The sequence below is a fragment of the Orcinus orca genome, chromosome 14, assembly GCF_937001465.1.
Source record: "Orcinus orca chromosome 14, mOrcOrc1.1, whole genome shotgun sequence".
Classification (NCBI taxonomy): Eukaryota; Metazoa; Chordata; class Mammalia; order Artiodactyla; family Delphinidae; genus Orcinus; species Orcinus orca.
In genome coordinates, this window is record NC_064572.1 from 58,665,291 (window position 1) to 58,686,421 (window position 21,131).

The 21,131-nt window shown below is 48.6% G+C and overlaps 1 protein-coding gene and 2 long non-coding RNA genes across 52 annotated transcripts in view; 2 read left to right on the forward strand and 1 right to left on the reverse strand.

Moving 5' to 3' along the window:
* SORBS1 (sorbin and SH3 domain containing 1) overlaps positions 1–21,131 on the reverse strand; it is a 240,759-nt gene that overhangs the window by 81,375 nt on the left and 138,253 nt on the right. For 38 of the 50 annotated variants that reach the window (XM_049696719.1, XM_049696685.1, XM_049696696.1 and 35 more), the window contains 4 exons: positions 18,523–18,635; positions 12,178–12,540; positions 8,145–8,289; positions 4,227–4,256 (listed from right to left, as the gene is read on the reverse strand). In XM_049696719.1, the coding sequence (XP_049552676.1) occupies positions 4,227–4,256; positions 8,145–8,289; positions 12,178–12,540; positions 18,523–18,635 (651 nt within the window). The remainder of the gene's footprint in view (positions 1–4,226; positions 4,257–8,144; positions 8,290–12,177; positions 12,541–18,522; positions 18,636–21,131) is intronic. The other 12 variants (XM_049696726.1, XM_049696702.1, XM_049696700.1 and 9 more) reach the window with 2 other exon arrangements.
* On the forward strand, positions 13,010–15,640 carry LOC125960964 (uncharacterized). The gene is made up of 3 exons (XR_007471176.1): positions 13,010–13,169; positions 15,275–15,368; positions 15,616–15,640. It is a non-coding gene; the product is annotated as an uncharacterized LOC125960964 (long non-coding RNA).
* On the forward strand, positions 15,667–19,930 carry LOC125960963 (uncharacterized). The gene is made up of 2 exons (XR_007471175.1): positions 15,667–15,822; positions 18,401–19,930. It is a non-coding gene; the product is annotated as an uncharacterized LOC125960963 (long non-coding RNA).

Below are 21,131 nucleotides of genomic sequence, written 5' to 3' on the forward strand. Positions count from 1 at the left end.
AGGTCAGCACAGGAGGAAGGAGCATGTCAGATGGTCACCAGAGAGGCCAAAGGACTGGGGGGCACAAAGGGTTACACCGGGGAGTCTAATGTCCTACCAGTGGAGCCCATGAGGTGAGACAGCAGGGGATGAAGATGTGCCCGGGCTATTAGGACATGTCCGGGAAGGATCTGTTCATTGACTGAGGGAGAGGTTCTCATCTCTGAGAAAAGAAAACGTTCCGAGTGCTGGCTGGAGGACTAAACATTCCATGTTCCAGGGTACATGGAAAGCGGTGCTGAGGTCAGAGATGTCTGTGCGCGGGAGCTGGGGAAACACTGCCGCCAGCGAGCCCAGGTTTACGACTTTCACAGACTGCTCCATGGAGTGGCTTTGCCCGGGTTTCAAACAAACTACTGAAATGAATACTCATTCTGCGACCGCAGAACAATTTCTAAACATTCTGTGCAAGACTCAGCTTCGTGAGTGCTTCAGAAAACCCCATCACCGTAAGCTGTTGTTTTTTAAAGACAGGGATTTTCCTTAATTAAAATGATTTCACACTGCTCTGATTTAATTTTTAATACAATTTTTAAAGGTTACGCTCCATTTAAAGTTATTACAAAATATTGGCTATATTCCCCGTGTTGTATGATATACCCTTGTAGCCCATCTTACACCCAATAGGTTGTACTTCCCACCCCCTCACTGGAAACCACTAGTGTGTTCTCTACATCTGTGAGCCTACTTCTTTTTTGTTTTATTCACTGGTTTGTTGTATCTCTGGTATCACCACCATAAGCTTTACAAGATGTTAAGACCAGACTGGTTTTACGGGATGAGTTCTCAGGCTCCCACAAAATTCCAACAGGAGGCCAAGGATTTGGCAGGAAGCTCGGGAGGGTGGGGGAATGTTGAGTTACCAGAGTCCCCCCTTAACATGGCTGTGCTGAACACTCCCCCCCGACTGGAAAGGCCTTGCCTCAGTGTGATCAAGTTGCAGCAGGTGAGGCTGATTTCAAGCTGTCTCACCAAGTGCTTAGAGATGCTTGTCCTCACGCTCTACTGCCATCTCTTCAGAGGCAGATCACAGATATGCCAACCTCAGCGTTTCCAGACCTAGAGTAATTCTTAAGAAATGTTAGGGCAGGTGGCTCTAGCAGCCATCACTTAACTGCAAAACTCAGGCTGACAGTCCATGGATTTGTTCCCAAGCTGCCAGAGTCCTTGTGATCTACGAAAATTAGCCCTGAACTCTTTTACTTTAGAAGCCTATGATCATGTGATTTGTAACTGAGTGGGTTTCAACACACAGAGGGCTGAACTGCAGCCTCTAAAGAAGAAGTGTTTCTTTATATAGTGGAAACCCAAGGTGACACTTCATTGTACCATGCAGGTGATGGGGCCACCCTGTGACATCCAATGGGTTACGATGAAGCCTTGCTGCTATTTCTCACTAGGCAAATACATGACACCCTGGAGCATTTCCTTCGAGTTTTATACTGTGCTTTCAAAGGAAGGTCCTGGAAAGGGCCACTCAATAAAGGATGCTGCTGACAACCTGGACAGGGCATCTGTGTCTGTGGGAGGTGGGAAAGCATCCCTAGTCTTCACATCCAAAGCTTTGTGACTGAGGATCACAGCGCTGCTTACACTTCCCTCGGGGAAGGGAGGGGTGGCCTCTCCGTACCCTATGCCAGCCCCTCTGTCCCAGCCCTTGTTTTCCTGTCTTTCCACCCAGGGGACAGGAGCTTCGTGAGGCCAAATCCCATGCGGGTCTCATTCTTGGAGGAATCTCATTAAGCATGAAGCCCCACAGAGGTTTAATAAAAAAATCGGTTAGTGGGAGGGAGGCTGGTGGTCCTTCTAAGTCCCATCACCACTAGGGTGGGGGGAAAAGCCTTACTTTCTTTTACTCCAGAGCACAGACTAGAGCACCAGCCCCACCAGCCTTCTCTCCTTCAGAAGCTCCTGAACAAAATGGTGCTCTTCCTTTTTAAACAAAACTGCTTTTAGTGAGCACCTACTTTACATCCCGCTCTATCAAATACCCTTAGTAGATCTGCACCAAAAGTGGAGGATGGAAGCGCTGGGCTTATTTTAAAGCGGAGGAAGTGGCCTGAGCCTGCCAGCATGATAGAGAAGCCCCGACATACACACAGCACCTTCCAGTGTGCAAAGCACCCTCCTCCCTCTTCCCATCACAAATGATACCTACAACGCCTCTTTGAGGCAGGGGCAAGGATTACACGCCTATTTCCCATATGAGGAAACTGGCTCAGTGAGGCCTGTCCTTATGCAGGGACAAACAGCTACTATAAGAGGGAAGAACCAGGACCAAACTCTGGGTCCCCTAACTTGTGTTGAGGTGCCTTTTCAAACTCCCCAAAGCAGGAAGGCACCCACAGGAGCTCCTTTTCAGAGCCGCCCTGTTCTCAGCAATCTGGGCTGGGGCCAGGGAATGAAGTGGGCTGGAGTGCAGCAGCTCCAGGAGGGGCAGCAAAGGGCACCTTGAACTGAGCCACGGCCTGTCCTGGTCCTGCGGCCAAGTCCTGGATAAAGTGGAGAGGGTGTGAGAACCCCATGTCCTCCCCACCAGGCTCTCCACGAATCACAAGGACAGCAGCGGGGTGAAGGAACACAGAACTCATGGAGTAGCTGCTCAGAAAAATGGTGGCTTTTGCTATCCACCAGATCAGGGGTCCTCAACCCCAGAGATCACGAGTACCGACAAATCCATGTGTTTGCATGCATGTGGCTTTTTCTAGAGAATGAATCTACTGCCTTGCTTAGATTCTCCAAATGAGTCCATGACCAAAACAAGGTTACAAGCCACGATGTCACACCATTAGCTGCTTGAGGGCAGCACAGTTCCCTGCAACAGCCCCAGAGCCTGGCTTGGTCCTTACACAAAGTAGGCACTCAATAAAATGACAAGTGAGCCAGCGGAGGCACCTACTGGCAACAGTAGCTCATTTCTATCAAGCACTTGAGTGCCAGTACTCAGTGCTAAGATGTTGACAAGCAGAACCCAGGAGGCGCTACTGCTTTCCCTATCTGGCAGATAAAAACTGATCTGTAGTTTAGATCATCAGTAACCTGCCTTAGGTCTCACCATCAGTAGATGGGAGAACCAGGATTATGGCTCCAGAAAGCCAGAAGGAAATAGCCAAACATTCCCATTCCTGGGTTCCCTCCCCACCCCAAGCTTGTCCCAATCCTGTGCACTTTGTCAGGCAGTGAGCCCTGATATCTGATTATATTTGCAGTCACTCCCCACCACTGTTGGCTCTTGATGAAACCTGCTATTCCAGTGCAGTCAGTACAGAGGGAAGCATCGGCATCGCCGGGGAGCTCGTTAGAAATTCAACTTCTGGGACTTCCCTGGTGGTCCAGTGGTTAAGAATCTGCCTTCCAATGCAGGGGACGTGGTTTCGATCCCTGGTCAGGGAACTAAGATCCCACATGCCATGGGGCAACTAAGCCCGTGCACCACTACTGAGCCTGCACACCACAAATAGAGAACCCTGGAGTCCACGTGCCGCAACGAAGATCCTTCATGCCGCCACTAAGACCCAACGCAGCCAAATAAATAAATAAATATTAAAAAAAAGAAAAAAGAAATGCAACTTCTCGCCTATACCCATGAAATCCGAAACTCTGGAGGTGTGGCCCGGGAATCTGGGCTTTGGCCAGCTCTCCAGGAGGGTCTGATGCCAGCTCAAGTTCAAGAAGCTGTGCTCCCCAACCCTCTTCCAGGCACTGCTGGTCTGGAGGCTCTCCCCTTGGTCCATCATCCCAGGGTCATCTATTGGCATTTGGGTTTGCCACCCAAAAAGGAGAGAACTGATCCACATTTCCCAACCCCAGATTGTCACACCCTAGAAGAGACACAGAAGCAATAGGAAGGTGGCTTCTTCAATGATGCTGGCCAGGAGCACTCCATCCAAAGCATAGCTCCTTGTCCTTTTTATTCAGAATAGCCAGTTCTTACCGATCAAGGCACTTGTCACTGTCCCACTGGACATGTTTACTAGTTTGCACCACTAGTGTGCCCCCACCAGCCTTCAAGTTCCAGGGAGGCAGGAACCATGCCTGTTTTGATCATCCTTGCAGCCAGCAATAAGCAGTTCCCAACACATCAGAGAAGCTCGCAAGACTTCACTGACTGAACACATCAGGTGGTGGACAGAAGACGGCTTTAGCAGGAACACGTGTTAGTATGTAAATAAATATTTCTTACCTACCTGAAAGGCTACTGAGTCGTTTCTGCTGTTCTGTGATAAAAAACAAAAAAAAACACAGTGTAAGTGAGATTTACACAGACATGGTAAGACCAAGAAGTCCTGGCATAACTCGTTAGGATCCCCAAACCTGTGTCCTTACTGTCCTCTGGGCTTAGATGCTAAAATGCTGTGTAGTCCAGCTGCATACAGGGATATTAATGTGGCTTCATCATCTGGGTGTGGTGTCTCCTGTCCCTCTCCCCCTAGATTTGTGCCAGGATTCAGGGAACAATCACTGTTTTATGGTTGTTTACCTCTTAAAGTGATCTGATCACTGAAGGAGGCCCTCAACTCCCCTGGTCTCAAGGGAGCAGGACCTTATACACCCCAGTCTTGGTACCTTTTGAGGGAATGTAATCATAACCATGGCAGCTACCATCTGAGAGCTTGTGAAATGCCAGATATTGTTTTAAGAGCTTTCACGTGTGTGAACGCTTTTAATCTTCACAGTAACTCTAGCAGGTAGGTCAGCACTGGCTGAGAGACCTCACATAAGGGGCACAAACTACCCAAGATGGCACTGAAAATCAGAGCTGCGTCTAGAACCTGGGTCCCCCAGGTTTCTTTCCAACTCTTATCACCAGGTCCCACTGGTTCCTTAACAGTGAGAGGTCCATTGGTTTCCCACCCTCCTGGGAAGTCTCGCGGTGGGGAGGCCAGCATCTCCTTTGGAGAGTTCTGTGCGTATGTGCTTTGGGATAAGCACAGACATGACCTTTACCTTCTACAGCTGCTAAATATAAAGCAGCCACATGTATAAAAATAGAACACTTGCCAGCCCAAGGGTGCTGTCATCGTCCCCCTTGGCAGCATCCCCACCCTCCCTCCAGAACCAGCGTGGCGAGAAGTAAACAGAGCAGCAGGGGAGCTCGCAGCTGGTGGAAGCTGCCCTGTGTACGTCGGGCACGTGGGCAAGGTTCACACTAGCAAGGTTCACACTAGTACCACAGAAGCCCAGCAGAGCCCTAGGCTCAGCTCTGCCAGCAACTTGCCAGATGGCACTGACCAACCACTTAACGTCTCAGCCTCAGTTTCCTTGTCTGTTAAATCAAAGTGCTCACTGGATCTATGGTAACCAAACGCTAGTCTCCAAGCTGGAAGCAAGGCCTTCCCTAGCAATCAAAAGCAAATTTATTCAGTTGAAAAGATTATGTGGTATCGCACTTCTGAGGTGTGGAATAGCCTTTCCTTCATAGAAAGAGATGCATGCAGTGTAGATCACAGTGGTTGTTTTTCAAGAGTGTTATTTAGCAAAAGTTAGAAATTAGCAACCCCAGGCTAGTCCCCAGGCCGTTTCACGTGACCATGAGATCTAGAAGTCTGTGACCATGAGATCTAGAAGTCTGGGACCGCGGGGAACTCCTGTCCTTCATGTGGTCCATGGACTTGCCCTGCAAGCGTGCTGAAAAATGCAGAGCTTCTCCCCCATGCCTCCCCGCCAAAGACCTCCTGAATGTGACTCCCAGCATGCTATGCACACTGGAGACCAAGAACCACCCGTGCACTCTCAGTCCTGAGAGTTTTCCAGTTTAAATCCTCCTCCCCAGACTGATCATAAGCCATCTGCCCTCAAACACATGTGGGACGGAAAGCTCCAGAGAGAGGGGCAAGGGCTATGTTTACACAACTGTGAGAGCCAGGCCAGAGGCGCAGTGCCCCTCCGTTTGTTTGCAGTAGGGGGGCCTGAATTGGGGAGACAGGGTTATTGTCGCACTATGCCCTGGGGCAGCCTAGGCGGGAACAACGGGAACCTTTTTTACGATGACTAAACTAGAATTCTAGAAGTGGAGCAGAGTTATCGCTCCCTCAGGAGACTTCGCAATAGTTAAATTGTTTTCACGGGTACGTTTTGTGAGGCAAAGCAGGGCTGTCAGGCTGGGTAAATTCCAAAGCGAAGCCAAAAATGCCTGACCTAAAGTGAGTTGATGATTAGTGATCCAAAGTCAGTTGCACTGGGCGTTTCCGTGCTCCTCAACTCTTCCCGCCTCCTTAAGGAGCGTAGGGGAAGCTACCTTTTAATTCCAAACGGCAAAGTACTTGAACCCTTTCCTGAGGGACGTGTGATTCAGGCTGCACGATTCTGATGTTTAAGCCCAAAGGCAGGACTTGGACAAAAGAGAAAGGCAAGAACCAAAGGCATCTGAGCAAATAAGACTCCATTTGTTCAGGGAAGAAGCAAGAAGGAAGCACAGGCACTTCTGTGCCCAAAAACGTCTCACTAGGTGCCACCAGAAGTAGCTGGCATTACACCTGGCATTTCCCAAAAACCAAGCGGCCTTGGGAGTAAACTGCCCTTCCTTCTGGGAACTAACTTGCTTCTTTTTGAGTGGGTTTTTTAAAACGATGAGTCACAAAGAAGTTCATAGAGAACCAGCATTTCACTCTGTCCTGCATTATGGGCACTTTCTGGGCAGAGAAGGCTACTGCCAGCAAGGGGGATGGCACTGCTGAAAGGAAAACGGGCTCTTACGTAGCTTAGTGTAGGGGGTGGGGCCCTTCTATCTTTTGAAGAACATAGATTCATGGGTGAAAATTAATACGGGAACCACACAGAATGAAAAAAAACAAAATTACTAAAATAACTATGATTTGAGTGGGATGGCTGTGAGAGAAAATGTTTCATTCATCTGCTTTTCAAGTTTGGGGCAGGAAATAGAAAACTCCATTTAATACGGAAAACAATTAAAAATAGACTCCAGTCCCATTCTCATCCAAGTCAATACAGAGAGGGAGGGGAGGGGAGGAAAAGTATGAAGTAGGCGAGCAGGGAGTCAAGAAAAGGAAGACTTGGTACCGAGCTCTGAGCTCTAAATAAAATAATTAAACCTCCACCGTTCTTTGAAATTCAGACTCAAGAGCCCTTTCTACACTAGGAAACTGCTTGAAGACTTTACATTTCACATCGCAAAGGACTTTTGTGAAGGGGACGTTTATTCCTCTATGGAATCTCAAAAAGGAAAACTTGGGACTTAGAATCATCTTCTGGGATGTTAAAGCAGAAGGGTCAACATATATCATTACTACCTCAACGCGCTCCGTTTCCCCTATAACACCCCTTCAGAGAAAGGGAAGAAACAACCAGCAGCAGTCAGAGAAACTCTAGAAAACAAACATGAAAACCCTCAGCTGTGGCTGCTGAGCCTGCGTGTCCGGAGCCTGTGCTCCGCAACGGGAGAGGCCACAATAGTGAGAGGCCCGCGTACCGGGGGCCACATAGGGCAAGGGGCAAAAAGCCACACCAACGTCAAGTCCCCAGAGGGGGCCACTGAGGGAAAGCCCAGTGCAGTGACTTCTGGAGAGAATGAAGGCCATGAGTCACTAAGAAAAAGTTCAAAAGCCTCTGTTTCAGAGATACAAAAACATGTTTTCTATTCTAGAAAATGTCCCATCCAGTAGGTTTTCCTTTTTTTTTTTTTTGAATTTTGGTGCTCAAAAGTTTACTTTCTAGAAAATTCATGTCACAGAACTACAGGATTTAGGACAGTAATTAAAAGAGGTATTACTGCACCTGGATTTTCCTAGCAGAGCCCTGACGAGAACTCTCATGACGGTAATTAAGGGGCAGATGTTTTCCTTTCTGTCTTTTCTTTCTTTTTGGAGCTCCCATCTGAAGAAAACTGAATACCCTGGCTGTGGGACACACGTCACCTACTTACTTATTCAGACACCTGACCTCATGCCCAGACAGGGGCCTCTGTCTGCTGCTGTGATCTACTTTGTGGGTCGTGGGAGTGAGTAAACTGGGGCAGATGGCCTCGGGGAAGGATGGGATTTGTAGAAGATGCTGTGGAATGGCAGAATCCTTGCCCCAGATGTCACAGTGCAGCTATGGCTGATTCCAGCCAGCTGGGGGCGGGGTGCTCCTTGCAGATCCCTTACCTCGATTATGTTGCAAGAGCACAATAGTAGGATTGACAATTGTCGTGGAGGGGTAGGCAGATGATGGCTTGCTAACTGGTGCAAAGGTCTGGGAATCAGTTCCAACGTGCGATGAAGAAAGTTCATTTAGTAGAGGACTTGAGTCCTGAAAAGAAAACAAACGTTGTCACTCACTGCAGCTACGTGAAACCGAGAGGTACCACTTTTTAAAAAGAAGAGATTTAAAGCTTTACAAGGACCTTAATTATAAAAAGAAATGTAACCAGTGAGACATATTAATTCCAGTTAGATAAGTTTAATCTGGCATGTTTATTCTCTTTGTTGGGATTAGTAAAGGGAGAGAAGGAAGGTGACTGTTACTCGAAGTCTCAGCAACGTCATTCATTATTTTCATCTGGTCATAACTGTGGCTCAATCCGGTTACTGAAAAAGCAAATTCGAAGAAGCATAACATGCAAAAGTCATGCAATCCCCAATGCAATCTGAGAACAAAAGGTGGTTTAATTGGGGAAAATCAGGAAAGTTTAGTACTTGTTTAGAGCAACACGAGACATTGTGAGGACGAGAAGCCATTGACGTAAGAAGAGGGAAGAGTTAAGCACTGGAACTCCTGGAAAGCTACTCTTACCTACACCACTGAACGACCCTACTAACACGCACTTCTGAGATCTGGACATTGTCTTGTCGTACTGTGACATTTTCTCACTCTAATATTGACTGACAAAGATCTCTGAAGTAAAGACTTATGAAAATCCTGACTTGGAAATCCTGAGGTGTCTGCCAGAAATACCAATAAAATTATTACTACTAACATTATAATCTGCGTGATGGGAATAATAGCAGTCTTTTTAAACACATGAAAATAGGACCTCAAAACGTAGTAAAGATATGTAGACAGTTTCCTCTATCATGCCTATAAATTTTGCCAAGTTTCTATTCTGAAGTTTACACACCCCAAAGCCACAATGTCATTCCCCAAAGGTCTGAAGAACAAGACCTTCTAGATAAAAGTGTAGCTCGAAGCAGTCAGTGTGCGCCACCAGAGACCAACTGCTCTGTAAGTACCTGCAGGACAAGGGCTATGCCTCCCTTCCTCCTCTTCCCCCTGCACCTAGCACAATGCCCTGCAGACCACGCGTGCTCAGTAAATGCCACATGGCTGACAGGAGTCGCCTACCAGCAAAGGTGTCTCTGAACAACCTCTGTAGCAAGAGAACACGTGCCCACCAAAAGAGAGGATGTGAGTGTCAGGACCCAGGATAGCTCCTGACACACAGTAGGAGCTTCCTTTAAAAACACTGGCTTGGGGCTTCCCTGGTGGTGCAGTGGTTGAGAGTCCGCCTGCCGATGCAGGGGATACGGGTTCGTGCCCCGGTCCGGGAAGATCCCACATGTCGCGGAGCGGCTGGGCCCGTGAGCCGTGGCCGCTGAGCCTGCACGTCCGGAGCCTGTGCTCCGCAATGGGAGAGGCTGCGACAGTGAGAGGCCCACATACCGCGTACCAAAAACAAAAAACAAAAACAAACAAACAAACAAAAAAACACTGGCTTGGTCAGCTCACCTCTTCTGAAAGTGCCCTAATGTCATCGCTGTTAATTATGAGTGGCAGCTCAGTTTAGTAAATAAAACCTTTCCCTAAGACTCAAGAGGCACAATATGATCTTGTTCAAAAAGTGCCTCATCTCAACTTTTTCTTTGGTATAGTGGAAAAGCAATTACACTTTTCCTAATTGACTTCCGAAGTGATGTAATAAAGATAAATCTGCCACAATGCCCCCAGGAAACACACAAAAAATCAGGCATACAGCTCCGTAAAGTATAAATGCCTGGATGGATCGTGTGAACATTAAGCATCTCACAAATTTTACTCTGGTGTAACTCTTATCTCGGGAACATCACAAAAATAGCTATTGGCTAAAAGAACCTGGATCAATTAACAGGAATTTTCTTCCCTCTTACTCTCCAATCCCTGCAGATGGAGCAGATATCAACTTGTGGCTTGGCCACCATCCACAGGGGCTCCTGTTCCTCTTGACAATTCTCACTCATTGCAGGAATCCAACCAGTTTCCTTTTTCACCTCTTACTGTTTGTACCCAGGGCCAAACCAGAAGTTATCGGGCCAAAGGAAGTCCTCCTGGGAAGTCAGTACCAGGCTGACCAAACAGGTTTGAGAAATTGAGGACACTGTCCCAACTCATCTGTCCTGGCACACATGAGACAAACTCAATATGAAAATCTAGATCTATGCAAATGACAAAGTGTAGGGTACACAAGAAAGCTACTAGTGCACTAAAAATAAGATTTGCTTTACATGACGCTCCAGAGAAACCTTCTGTGCCTGTACTCTCCAAAACAAGAGCGGCTTCTAAACGCACCTACAAATTGAGCTGGGGTGAGGAGAATGCATCAGCGAACAATCTGGCACCTTCCTCCAACAGGGCTGAGTGGACAAGCTCCAAGCTAGGATATCCAAAGCCCCTGGGCCACATCTGGCCAGGTCCTCACCTAACCGTGATGTGCTGTATCTAGAGATTAGAGAAGAGGACCCTGCCCGGGATGTAGCCTTTCCCAGCTTTGGCGTGCCTGATATCTCACTGTAATTTCTTTTACAAGTCAAAAAACAAGCTTCCTTCCCGCTTTCTGTGTGACTGGCTTCAGTTTAATGAGCCACTGGAGCCAGTTTTGTAGGCATGCCTCTTTCCGCAGAGGGATGTCAATGAACGTTTAATTCCAGCAGCCGACTGCATGGCCCACTAGGTTGCTACGTTTTAAAATGTGGTCCACAGATCCTCAGCGTCAGAATCCCCCAGGATGCCTGTTACCAAGTCTCAGTCCTCGGCCCCTCCCCAGACCCACTCAATAAGAAACTCAAGGAGTATAACCTCAGAGGATCCCATGTACGCTACGCTTGAGCACCAATACACCACTCAGATAAATCCTGTTCACAGCTGTGCCCACAGGATCTAGCAGGAAAACCAGAACGTGGCAGGAACTCAATGATGAACTGCTACTTAGTCAGCCACTTAGTTTTGAGGAGCTCTGGTCCATTTGCTACGGCAACTCCTCAGCCCCAAAGCTAACAGTTACTGGGCACTCTCTGTATGCCAAGCCCTGTATCAGAAACTTCTGCGTACTCAGTTCCACGGCACCCACAGCCCCGACAGATCCGTGCGTCCCCATTTTACGACTCACACTGAGGTTCTTGCAGTCTCTCAGGTCCCAGGGCTCCTGAGGGGAGAACAGACTGAGCCCTTTGACTTGGCCTTTCCTCTAAAGCACTTGGGCTTTCCCATTACGATGGGGCCTCGTCCCTCGCAGGACAGGACCTGAAGTGTCGGGACACTCTAACTTCCCATGACCACTGGGGCAGGTACTGTTTTGCCTCCAAAGCCCCTGGCAGCCACCCTGCAGGGGCCCCAGCAATTTTCTACCTTTTGAGGAAACAGTGCTAATGCTTGTACCAGGTTTGTATATCCATTTGCTCAATTAAACTTTTTTTTAAACCCACTCTCTGCCATTGCTGTATATAAAAGAGAGTTTGCTTACTTGCAAAATCAGCACGAGTGAATCTTTCCCTCCCCTAGAACCTCCCTGCTCCCTGTTAGAGAAACAGTTAGCACCATGCCTACTGATGCTTTTCCACACAATTCCTCAGGTTTCCTCCGCTCTCCGCACTACATCTGCCTGGCCTACGAGGAGCACAGCCAGCCAAAGGAAAGCCACAGAGGTGGTCTGCTCTGCAGGGAGATGTGCATTCCAAACAGGACAGAGAGGAAGAGGGTCTAGAGAGGTTGCTGGACAGCCACAAGGGGCCCACGGAACACACAGGGGAGGCATGCTCTAGTGAAAGCAAACACGGGTCCCGTCATCACACAAGCACAGGGCAGCCAACATCTCTCTCAGAACTTAGTACTTGAGTGAGAAAGGGATTTTGGGGTTTTCTTTCTTTCTTTTCTTTTTTTTTTTTTTCTCTTTACTGCCGGGAGCAGACATTCAGGAAGGCTGTGAGGAAGGGGATCTAGCAAGCTTACGGTACTCGAAACAGCTCCCGTGAGGCCAGGCTCCGAGATTCTGCGGAGGCCCTCGGGGACCGGAGGGACCAGCGGAGGCGGTGGTGAGAAGGATGGCGGTGTCTGGCTAACGGGGGGGAGGGAGCCAGGAGTGCTGGCTGGCTGGCTGTGGTGAGACCGCCTCTGCAGATGAGGGGGAATGAAATCGTCTAGAGTCGGCAAGGTCAGAGGTGAGCCGGCAGGGACGGCCGCCGGGACCGGGGGGCCGTGGGGCCCCAGAGATGCTGGAGGTCTGTCAGTGCCTTCGTGCCCTCTGTCAGTGTTAACCAGGTAGAGAGGGACAACTACTACCTCAGGCTGGGCTGGGCTGGAGGAAGTGGCATCCTGTAGGAAATAAGGGGGTCATTACGTAAAGGGGTACAGCAGGGAAGAAGGAATTCCATATTTAAACAGCTGAGAGCGGACATGCAGTGATGTACGCTGAGAAATATTTAATCAGTGCCCTTTCCTCAGAGTACACGAGACAGTCAGTGCTAGCCAGTTGGCCTCCTGACACTATGACACAGAGGGAACCCCATCCAAGTTTACTTTCCACCCATCTATTTTTGAGTCCTTTTAACACTTGAGAAAAAGAGAACAACAGAACAGGCAGGCAGGCTGTGTTTAACCCCAAAACTGCTTGCAGAGCCTGAAAGCTTGGGAGTAAATACAGTCTCTTTGGCACCTTGTTACAAAACACATGTAACAGAATAGTTCACCATATTATTAGTCTACGGATTCTAGGCTCCAGCATACTTACGTATTTATAGAAAAGAGAGGCGGGGAGACACAGGGAGGACTGTGCTGAGATGCTGAGACAGAAGGGTTTGCGCCTCAAGCTGCAGCACCGTTCACGGGGAAAGGAGGTAGGGCGGCCCGGAAAACAAACAAGCTGCTCGCACGAAAGAGACGGTGTAGGAGACACACAAACATTCCTAATTCCTTGCCTTGGCTGGATAACAGGGCTGCAAAAGGTAAGGTTCTTTTCTCTTCCGGTTTTCGGGATCAGAGGTAACCTGGGGGCCTAGCACAGGTGGTCTCACTGCGTCTGCTGATGAAGGCCGAGTCCCCGGGGAAGGACTCTCGCCATGGCTAATGGCATCCTTACGGATGGCAGAGAATAGCTTGGGAGGGCCAGGAGAAGGAGCAGAGGGTGGCTTCCCCGCGCCGGCTGTGCAGGAGGCAATGCTGGGAGCCCGTGCTCGAGTGCCCGCAGCTTCCAAGGGAGTGCCTTTGTCTGGGTCACGTGCAACACCAGAGAGGTTTGCCGATGCCACGGGGCGAATGTTACGGGATAAACAAGGTACATATAAGCTGCTGACCTTTTTATTCCCAACTGCCTCATGACGTGGGTTAGAGCTCACATTCTCTCTATAAACTGTCCTGGCAGCTGCACAGCACTGCTGGGGGTGGGACCAAGCACTGGGGAATGTGGAACCCGGAAGTGAGGGCCCAGGACACGGCACACCTTCGGGCGCTGATCTGGCTGCCAGGGGGACCGAGACAGGCCGGGGTCGTGAGGGGCTCTGCTGGCTGGGGGTGCCGGGCGGGCCGTATGGCTTTGGTGAGCTCAGGTAAAGGGAGTCCTTGAAGGAACTGCGGGTGCCGGGGGGCTGCCATGCAAAGCAGTCCTCTTGAGGGAGAGGAGGGCACGGGGGAGAGAGGACCTTTGGTAGTATTTTTAAGACAATAGAAAGAAAGAAAGAGGAGGGGAAATGGAAAGAAGGATGACCATTAGAAACAGCACAACACGGCCTGAAGAAAAAACAACTCTGGACACGTTTTTAAGCAAATCCTCAGCTTAGACTCCTCATGGCCCGTATATTTTTCCTTGTGGTAAAGCCAAGGACTGAATCCTACTCACCTGGAGAGGCAGGCCTGACTCTCCCTTACATCACAGGGAGGCTGAGCTCAGCCCAGGTGCTAAGTCAGGTTGACACGAGTCCTGGGTTGACCTGTACCGTCTGAGACCTCCTGACCCAAGAAGGCTGCCCAAGGGTTAAACGCCAGCGGAAGAAGCCCCAGCGGCCCCAGCTTTCTCCAGACCCCAAAGATTTTCCTCTTTGTACCTTCAGCTTTAAAAGTTTAAGTTCCCTCCAACTCGAGTGTCTTCCATTCTTTTCCCTCAGGAAACGGACAACTGGAAGAATCATCCTTAGTTGTTCACAGGAGGCAGCCGTCTTAATTGAGTCACTAAGATTTAGCATCAGTTCCATAAGCATAACAAATTAAAACTCACCAAGAAGAGAATGCTAGCTAAGGACTTAGAATCCGCACGTCTTGTCTCAGAGGAAACAATGTGATGGAACTAATTATTAGAAGGAAGACAGGCATGAGGTTAAAAGCATGCAGTCTCCCATTTTTGACGCACCCAGAACAAAGAGACCAGGCAATGAAGCATCTGACTGGCTTGGACTGTGCCTGTTCACCAAACTCCAGACCATTCCTCATTCCCACCCAGCCCACCAGGCACAGACAATCTTAAAAGGCGGTGATCAGCCTCAGGCTCATGGTTTAAGCCCAAAGCACTGGTTCCAGGCTCAGAGCTAGGAAACTGTAGTTCCCACCTCATTCCCTCTCCCTCAACACAGCCCCTCGCTCCTCCCTGGGTCTCAGCGAGGCAGAGGGTCAGGAAATGGGGTAAATCTCCAGATGATCCTCATTTCAAGGACAGCCGTCTGTCAGCCTGTGGCTCAACTTGGAATCAAGTAAGAAAAGTTTATTTTCCTAATGTTATGGACTGGATGTGTGACCCCTCAAATTCTTAAGCTGAACCCCTAACCCCAAGTGGTGGCATTTGGAGATGGGGCCTGTGGGTGGTAATTAGGGTTAGATGAGGTCATGAGGGTGGGACCCCATGATGGGATAGGGGTCCTTATAAGAAGAGGAAGAGAGCCCAGAGCCCTGTCTTTCCACCAGGTGAGGACACAGTGAGAAGGCAGGTGTCTACATGACAGGAAGAGAGCCCTAACCAGGAACCTAACAGGCTGGCACCTTGATCTTGGACTTCTCAGCCTCCAGAGCTGTGAGAAATAAATGTCTGTTGATTAAATCACCTGTCTTTGATACTTTCTGACAGCAGCCTAAGACACCTAGATTTTCTTCACTGGCCCCTCTCTTTAAAGATAGCCCAGTATGAGAAGAAAACGAGAACCTTCCGCTAAATTGCACAGGTAAAGTATATTAGAGTTTGGTTGATAAATGGCAAATGGATTGTGACCCCAAACTGGGAGGGTGCAAGGGCGTGGGCCTATTTTATTTTTATTTTTTGTGGAGTGCAGGCAGCAAGGGGGAAGGGATGCTAGTGAGGGTAAATAAGTGAGAATAAAGTATGAGTCTGGACTAGAATATTAACCCAGAGACAGTAAACAACCCATCCCTCAGCAAGCTAGGTTAACTTGATGCCTATCCTTTCCACAGGGTGCCCAGGACACTGCCAGTGGAATGTGGCCACGTGTACCAGCCAAAAATACAAAATGTATCTTCAGTCATTAGTAGGAGCAAAACCATCCAGATGTGCTCTCGGTTTCAGTGAACTTAGGCTGGAGGTTGGGGTGTACTCACAGACTAAAACGATGCTCTCCAGAAACAAAACACTTGACCAAGCATGCGCCAAAGGGACCGCGGGTTAGCTGACAATGGTTGCCAGGGAGGTAAGTAAAAGGCAATTTTGAGTTAGGCTCAAATTTACTTTTACTTCGAGCTCAAGTGTCCCACATGTGATTTCTTCTTGCCCAAAGATAGAAATCGGTTTCAATGACTTTTTAACTTAATTTGGCTGTGGCCATATAAGGTGCCAGGGCTGCATTATAACAGGCCTGAGCCTTCCCAGGGCTCTGACCCTGTAGAGAGGACGCTTCCCCAGAGTGTTGACAACGCACTCAGAGCCAAGGCCTTCCTGTCCTGGGGCTCCTGTGAGCTCTAGAGAAGGAGGGGGATAGGCACAGTCACTTTACATGTAAGGAACTACTTTCTGTTTTATTGTAAACATTGTGGGAACCATATAGGCAGTTGGCATTCCTCCCCAGCTGGCCACTAATGAAATCTTTTTAGAAGATGGGGTGGTGACAAAAATGGGGCTGCTTGAAGAATCTGACATGTTCCTAGTATGTACAGTTCCAGAAACTATCAATCCCTGCCTCCACTGGGGATCCCCAAGATGCTGCTGTCAGAGAGGGGAGAGCCCTGATTCCGCGTCACTGCGGGTGGAGAGCAGGGCAGCAGGAGGAAAGGCAGACGTGGGAGCATCAGGAGATAGGATTCCCCTCTGGCCCGTGTGTCCTCGGACTCCAACTCAATCCTGAGGAGGGGATGCTAGGCCTGCAGGTGTCTGAGAGCTGTCTTCATCTGTAACCAAGCCAGAGAAGAGAGCAGCCCAGCCCACCTTGGCTTTGTCTAAGCCAGCGTATACTTACAGCTCTGGCAATAGCTACAGAGACAAGAAGTCATTTTTGCGTTCAGAAAATGAATCTATGACCTCAAGCCTCTTGAAAGTTGGGCGGCCAATTTTACACTGAATATATAGAATAACACCTCTACATCAGCAATATGCCAGGTATCTTTTCAGACACCCAGGTAAAAAGAAAATTCCCGGATAGTGACCGATGAGAAAATGCATACACTATTCGTAGCCCACATTACAGGACGATTATCCTTGTTATGAGGCTCGCCCTTACACACGCCTTGAGGGCAATGTTTACACAGTGATCCAAACACAACGCTCAGTAAAGTTGCTGTAAGTACATGTATTTAAAGGGGCTTTTTATTTACTTCACACGCTGTTAAAATTCTCTCTGTAGAAGAGCTATTTCAGAAGCCAAAAGGAATTAGTGAGCTACCCTTCGGGCTGAGTCCCTGATAGTGGAAGAGGATGTGCTTCTACACTTGCCTTGCATTAATCAGAACTATTTCCTACCCTGGATATAGAGCCAACTGTATCCAACCTCGAGAAAGAAGGAAGTGTGCCTGCCACCAGCAGCAGACTTAGATGCTGGGAAAGGTCTTAGAAACAGGGAAACTATGGCCAGTCATTTACCAGACAACAGACCTCCCACATCCCGAGTCTAATGAGGACTTCAGGAGGCCAGGCCCATTCACAGCTCCTGGCCCTGACCAGCGGCCCTGCATGCACGTGGCAGTAGCTACAGGAGACAGGCCACGGTAGGGGCGGGGAGGCTGAGTAGTGCTGCCTTGGCACACGATTCAGCAACCTCCTCTAAGCCTGGGAGACAAGGGTCTGCAAAGGGGAAGGAAGGCATCATCTCGGACTTGGTTTCATTCCAGGGACGAGCGCAATTTTATGTCCTCACGAGCAGAACCCAGAGGATTATCGGAGAAGCGGGGGTGGGAACAAGGAAGGCACGTGGATTCCCCAGGCTCCTTGCGAGTTGTGAGAGCATGTGCACAGAAGGCAGGCGGGCGCAGGGAGGTGGACTGCGTAGGGAACACATTTCTGCCGTTTTTGAGCAGCGCAGCTCTTTTTAAAAGAAAGGATTGCTCTGTTCCATGGATATTACTCCGCTCTATAAAAACACTCTTCACAGATTGCCTGAATTAAAACAGAATCTATTACTTTCGTCAAGATGGCAAAGCAGGGAAGTCCCTGGCAGTCCAGTGGTTAGGACCCTCGCTCTCACTGCTCAGGGCCTGAGTTTGATCCCTAGTTGGGGAACTAAAATCCCATAAGCTGCAGAGTGCAGCCAACAGGAAGGGGAAGAAAGAAAGATGAGGAAAACAACGTAGGGGGAAAACTTAAGCAGAATTATTCCTACTGCAAGTTGTACAACGTGGGGTACACTTTCTTTCGTAGGGTAGCGCTAGGCAGTGTAAAGCCCGCTGTGCTGCCATTCTGGCTTCTGCCTGCTCCTAGGCTGCTGGATTCCGCGCTGGCCACAGCTCCCTGATCTTAATCTGTAAGGACGGAGCTGCTGAAACTCTTACAGCCTCAACACGAGCAAATTAATGAAATAAACACAAGAGTGCAGTCGCCTTCTGAATATTATGCTCTAAAGAGTTTTCATAAAACAGACTCAGACCTTTTTCCCACCTGGCATTCCCTCTTTCAGAACATTTCCACACACGTTTCAAACCTACGGAATATTGGGCTTATGCTTCTGATACCTGGTACAGACCAGCCTCATCCCATCCATCTGCTTCCCTTGACCTCAACTTCTCCCTAACTCTGGTCCTCCCGGGGCTTTTTCAGAATTGGCCAAAAGTGGGACTCAGAAGCCAGTCCGTCATCCAGCTGGGCGAGCAGGAAGTCACAAGTGCAAAAGGCTAAACGACTCAAGAACAGTCCCCACCCCGCCCTGGGCGCCCACCTACCTGAGGCTTGTCCGAAGGAAGGTTGGGATGCACACTTCGGTAGCCCTTGGCAACGAGTGGAGAGGGCTGGGCGTTTCCATTGGCATCAGCATTGGAAGGAAGCCTCCACTCATCTGAGAGATGAAAAAAAGAAGAAACCCCTCACTCACAGGAACACTCCCTGGTTCTCCTCTTAATTGAAGGGTTCCTGGTGGAAGGCAGGGACAGAAAGGATGCAAGAGAAATCATACCTGCTGAGGAATTCTCTGACTCCAGAACTACATGTGGCGCACAGAGGATGAAAACAAGAAGGGGGGAAAACAGAAATGGTTACGTTTGCAGGAAACAAGCACGTACTGCACAGAAAGACGAAACTCCAGCACTCCGTTGCCTGACACAAAATGCCCTCAGTCACGATGGTCTAATTACCATAGGAACCCACTCTAAACCATGATGTGCTCACAGGCGCTGACCTTTGAAAACACAAGGCTCACATTCACAGTAATGAAGAAACAATTGTTCTTGACATTCTTATTTTACAGACAAAAAGGCCACAGCACTCTCCTGTCCAGTCCTGACTCACTAACTTGCATTCCCCTTTTATAAGCCTGACGTGGGCCCAGAATGACCTCTCCTCATCAGCAGCCTGGGCTAATTAACAGACCCGGAGAGGGAGACATCGATAAGCACTTTTTCCATGGCTGTTGGTGCTGCGCAAAGGGGAGAACATGATTTAAGCCCCAAGGTATCTGCTGTGATAAGGGCTTTTTTTCCTCCCTGCCTGCCTTTCTTCTTTCCATTAAACGAGCTACATAAAGATTTCAAAATCTAATCACCCTGAGTTTTCATCATACTACAAGGCACCCTTGTTCCCCTTCAGCCAGCTACCACCCTGCCCTCCATCTATTGCCTGGAGCAGCTCAGAGACCCTAAACCTCTCCTAACCTGACCAGCACCACGAGGCAGGACGGCACAGTGGTCACAAGCTTGGCTGGGAAGGCAGCTGGACCTCAATTCAAATCCTGGCTCCTCCACCTATGGGCTCTGTGGCCCTGGGCAAGTTATAAGCCTCAGTTTTCCCATATAAAAAATGGGGGTAACGATATGCCTGCTTCATACGTGTTGTTTTAAGAATTAAAAGATATAATGCATGAGAGATGCTTAGAACAGTGCCTGGCAGAGCTCAGCAACGTTTGTTATTTACCACCATCTTCTGCATCATCTCTTGTCTCTATTCTCTATCTTCCATGTAGCCCAGGGGTTAGCAAACCTTTTCTGTAAAGGGCCAGTTAGCAAATACTTTAGGCTTTGACGGCCATATGGGCTCAGTCACAACTATTCAACTCTGCTGTTGTAGCACAAAAGCAGCCGCAAACAATATCAAGTGAACGAGGGTGGCTGTGTTCCAATAAACCTTTATTTGTGGAAACTGGAGTTTGAATTTCATGTAATTTTCACACAGCACATTCTTTTTCTTTCAACCCTTAAAATATAAAAACCCAGATGCAAGAAAAAAGCATCCTCATGCTTTCTGTCCAATTGTGGCAGCCCAGATTGAAGAGGGTAATTTCTTCAGAAGTAACCTTGTGAACAGTAAACCAAAGCCTGCTTTATTCCAAAGAAGAATTTGAGTTTACAAGAAATGTATTGGAAAATTATTCCCCTACACCCTTACCTTCTGATTGATTCCACTTTTAAAAGCATAAGAGCTAAGTCTAATTAAAGACAAGCCAAAAAATATTACACACACACACACACACACACACACGCGCGCGCACACACACACACACACACACCATCCCTTGTTAAAGGGATGTACAAAAATAAGCATAGGCCAGATTAGGCCCAAGTGCCACAGTTTGCCAACCCCTCATGGAGCCAGTCCCTTAATTTCCTCCTCCTCTCTGGTTGCCTCCTTATCTCACCCTATATAAAGAGGGGAATAAAGCACTGCAGCTCTCACAGCCCAAGGCTCCATTTCAATGTGGCTTCCTCAGGGATCAGAGATGGGCTTTCCGGATCGAACGTCTTTCTAAGTGCCAGACGCTGTTGGCCACTTTTGCATATATTTAGTATTTAATTCAGTGTACACAAGTCTGTGAGGTAGGTAATCACTCTGCTTCATGGATGAAAAAAACAGAGAGGCCAATTGACTGGCCCAAAGTCACACAGCCAGGAAGTGATAAAGCAGTCAGCCCAGGTCTCCAGAATCAAGTGCAGCACTCTGTCCACCCCCCACGGCCACCAACCCTGCCATCTGCCACAAAGCAGAGCCTACATTCCAGGGAGATGGTGGAAGCCAAAGGGTGTCAGAGCAAAAGGCCAGGCAGGGGAACAGGTTTCAAGTGATTTGCATCCATGTACAGCAGTCTATCTGCATCGGAGCCACCAGGAGTGCTTGTTAAAACACAGATCGCAGGGCCCCATCCCCAGAGTTTTTGACTCAGAGGAGAAGTGAGGCTTGAGAATTTGTATTTCTAACATGTCTCCAGGTTATAGTAAGGCTGCTGGTCCATAATGCAAAGCTCACTTTGAGAGTCAATGACATACTAATGTACACTCAAAAACATCCTTACTCTGGGAAACCGTATCCATTTTTGCAAATTCCGTCCTCCTCTAAAACGAGCTTT